At 41.5% G+C, this 2498-nt stretch overlaps 1 protein-coding gene across 1 annotated transcript; it reads right to left on the bottom strand.

The window, feature by feature from the left end:
- Positions 1-1577: 1577 nt before the first annotated feature.
- LOC150059652 (trace amine-associated receptor 2) lies at positions 1578-2498 on the bottom strand. The gene has a single exon (XM_090337653.1). The coding sequence runs from the start codon at positions 2496-2498 to the stop codon at positions 1578-1580; it is 921 nt and encodes a 306-aa protein (XP_090193779.1).

Below are 2498 nucleotides of genomic sequence, written 5' to 3'. Positions count from 1 at the left end.
GGGGGAGGGCAATGGGTACCAAGACATGTGAAAGGGTATCAATGTATGTGAATTAATGCACCTTCTATCTGGCAAATATCATGTAACCCTTTTACTAATTACAATTAAAAAAATAAAATAAAAAAAGAAAGATATAAAATAAAAAAAAGACATTTGCACACAATGAGACCAAAGAAGGATACTCTTGGGGGAGGAACCAAAGGTGCAATATCTATTTGCCTTTGATTATATAAAATAATATTCATCAAAATGAACTCCAGGATATGGAAACAATAGGACTCTTTTTCCCTTTTCATTCTTGTTCTGTTTATTCATTCTTATGTCTTTTGAAGGGTAAGGAGAGCACAAAAATGGAAGAACATGAGGTGAACAAATGCAGCAGTGGTACTCAGTAGAAACCATGTTGAAAATAAACTATATAAACATGTGGGTGGGGACAGGAAGAAAACAAGCTGGGAATGAAGGAAGTTGTGAGGATGTCCAAAGAGAAATCTTACCTGACTTATGAAAAAGCACAAATTTTTAACATATTAATGAAAACTTGAATACAATGCTGTATAGTACATAGTTTCCCAGTTTTTTTTATTTCTTTTTTTAAATTTTGCCAGACCTGGGGCTTGAACTCAGGATCTGGGTGTTGTCCCTGAGCTTCTTTTGCTCAAGGTGAGCACCACATCACTTGAGCCATAGCACCACTTCTGGTGGCTTCTGGTGATGGAGGCTTCTGCTTCTTTCCTTCTCCTTCTCCTTCTTCTCCTTCTCCTTCTCCTTCTTCTTCTTCTTTCTCCTCCTCCTCTTCCTCCTCCTCCTCTTCCTCCATCTTCTTTTTGAGTACTTTATTGGAGACAAGCACTCATGGAATTTCCTGCCTGGGCTGGATTTGAACAGGGATCCTCAGATCTCAGCCTCCTGAGTAGCTAGGATTGCATTTGGAAGCCACCAGTGTCAGGCTACTTCCTTTGCTTTTAAAAATGTTTCACAACAAAATCTACTACGGCCTACGTCTCAATTAATAAATTAGTGCTTCCTGACAGAACATGAGATTTTGACATTATTGTTTCTGTATTTGCACTTACCAATAACTTTTCACTGTTCTTTCCAATTACACTTCATCAGAAGCTGAGGAAGAACAAGTATCACTCAAGCTCAGCCTGCATTCTCACCCCTTTTGAACAGTACATTTGCGCACATCCTTTTCTTTATACTCCTGACTTTTCCATTTTCTATTATCATTTCTAATTCTTTTCTCTTTACCTAATAGTAGCAGGGTTATGATGGATTGAAGGGTGTTGGGGGAAGTGGTATTGTCGCTTAAAGAGATAGAATGTCAGCCTTGCACAAAAACGCTCAGCACCCAGGCTCTGAGTTCAAACCTCACAACCGACAATAATAATAACAATAACAAACATAATAAAAGACGTTGGGGTCTCAAGAGAAACTTCTTAGAAACCAAGAGCATCTATGTCAGCCAAACACACACAGAGACATAGACACACAACACACAACACACAATACAGAGTAATTTCCTGCTACTGAAGTCTAGCGCTTTTGTTCCAAATCACTCATACAGAATAACTCTATTCGGTTTCTTTTTGAGTGAACAAATCTGTATTATAAAATTGTGAGCTGAAAATTTTACCTAGCAAAATGAATTTAAGTGCCCTGCGAAACCAGGGATAGAAGAAACCATAAATGAGGGGATTACAGGTGGAATTAAAATAGCCAAACCATGTCAAGGCATCAAACAGAGCCACTGGTGTAGAGAAGTTCAAAAAGGGATCCAGTAAAATTGTGAAGAAGCAGGGAAACCAACATGCCAAGAACACACCCATCACGATCCCTAAGGTTTTGGCTGCTTTTTTGTCTTTTCTCATTTGATTATTTTGATTTTCTGGCAAGTTACTGATGGCACGAGCGTGTTTTCTGGAGACGGTGAAAATTTTGCCATAAATCCCCACCATCACCGAACTAGGAGTGAGAAAACCTGCCGTGAACAAAGTAGTTCCCCAGAGCTTGTTGAATGTGACTGGGCAGAAACTGGAACAAGCCACCAAGATGTCATAGCCCTCGATGCCATCGGCGTAGGCCTCTGAGAAGACCACGCCGAAGGCGAAGGCCCCGGGGACCAACCAGCAGAGAAACAGCAGCCGTCTCACCACTGGAATTGTCATTTTGGCAGAGTAGCGTAGAGGGTGACAGATCGCATAAAATCTGTCCACCGCCACTGAGCAAAGATGGAAGATGGAGGTGATGCTAAGCATCAGGTCAAAGCTATAGTGGATCTTGCAGAATGTCAGCCCAAAATACCAGCAGTTCTCCACGGATCTGACCATGCTGTACGGCATAATGGCAAGTCCCAGGAGGAAATCGGTGACCGCCAGGGAGAGGATGAGGAAGTTGGTCGGGGTGTGAAGCTGCCTGAAGTAGGAGATGGAAATGATCATGGCGAGATTGCCAAATACTGTGATGAAGATGGCTCCGGCCATGAATGAGTACAT

Source organism: Megascapheus bottae, chromosome 8 (genome assembly GCF_031878675.1).
Source record: "Megascapheus bottae isolate mThoBot1 chromosome 8, mThoBot2.hap1, whole genome shotgun sequence".
NCBI lineage: Eukaryota > Metazoa > Chordata > Mammalia > Rodentia > Geomyidae > Megascapheus > Megascapheus bottae.
Note: the sequence above shows the minus strand (reverse complement) of the source record. Positions and strands in the feature narration are given on the sequence as shown.

Coding starts and splice junctions, on each gene's coding strand:
- LOC150059652 (XM_090337653.1), bottom strand. CDS start 2,498: ATGTACTCATTCATGGCCGGAGCCATCTTCATCACAGTATTTGGCAAT.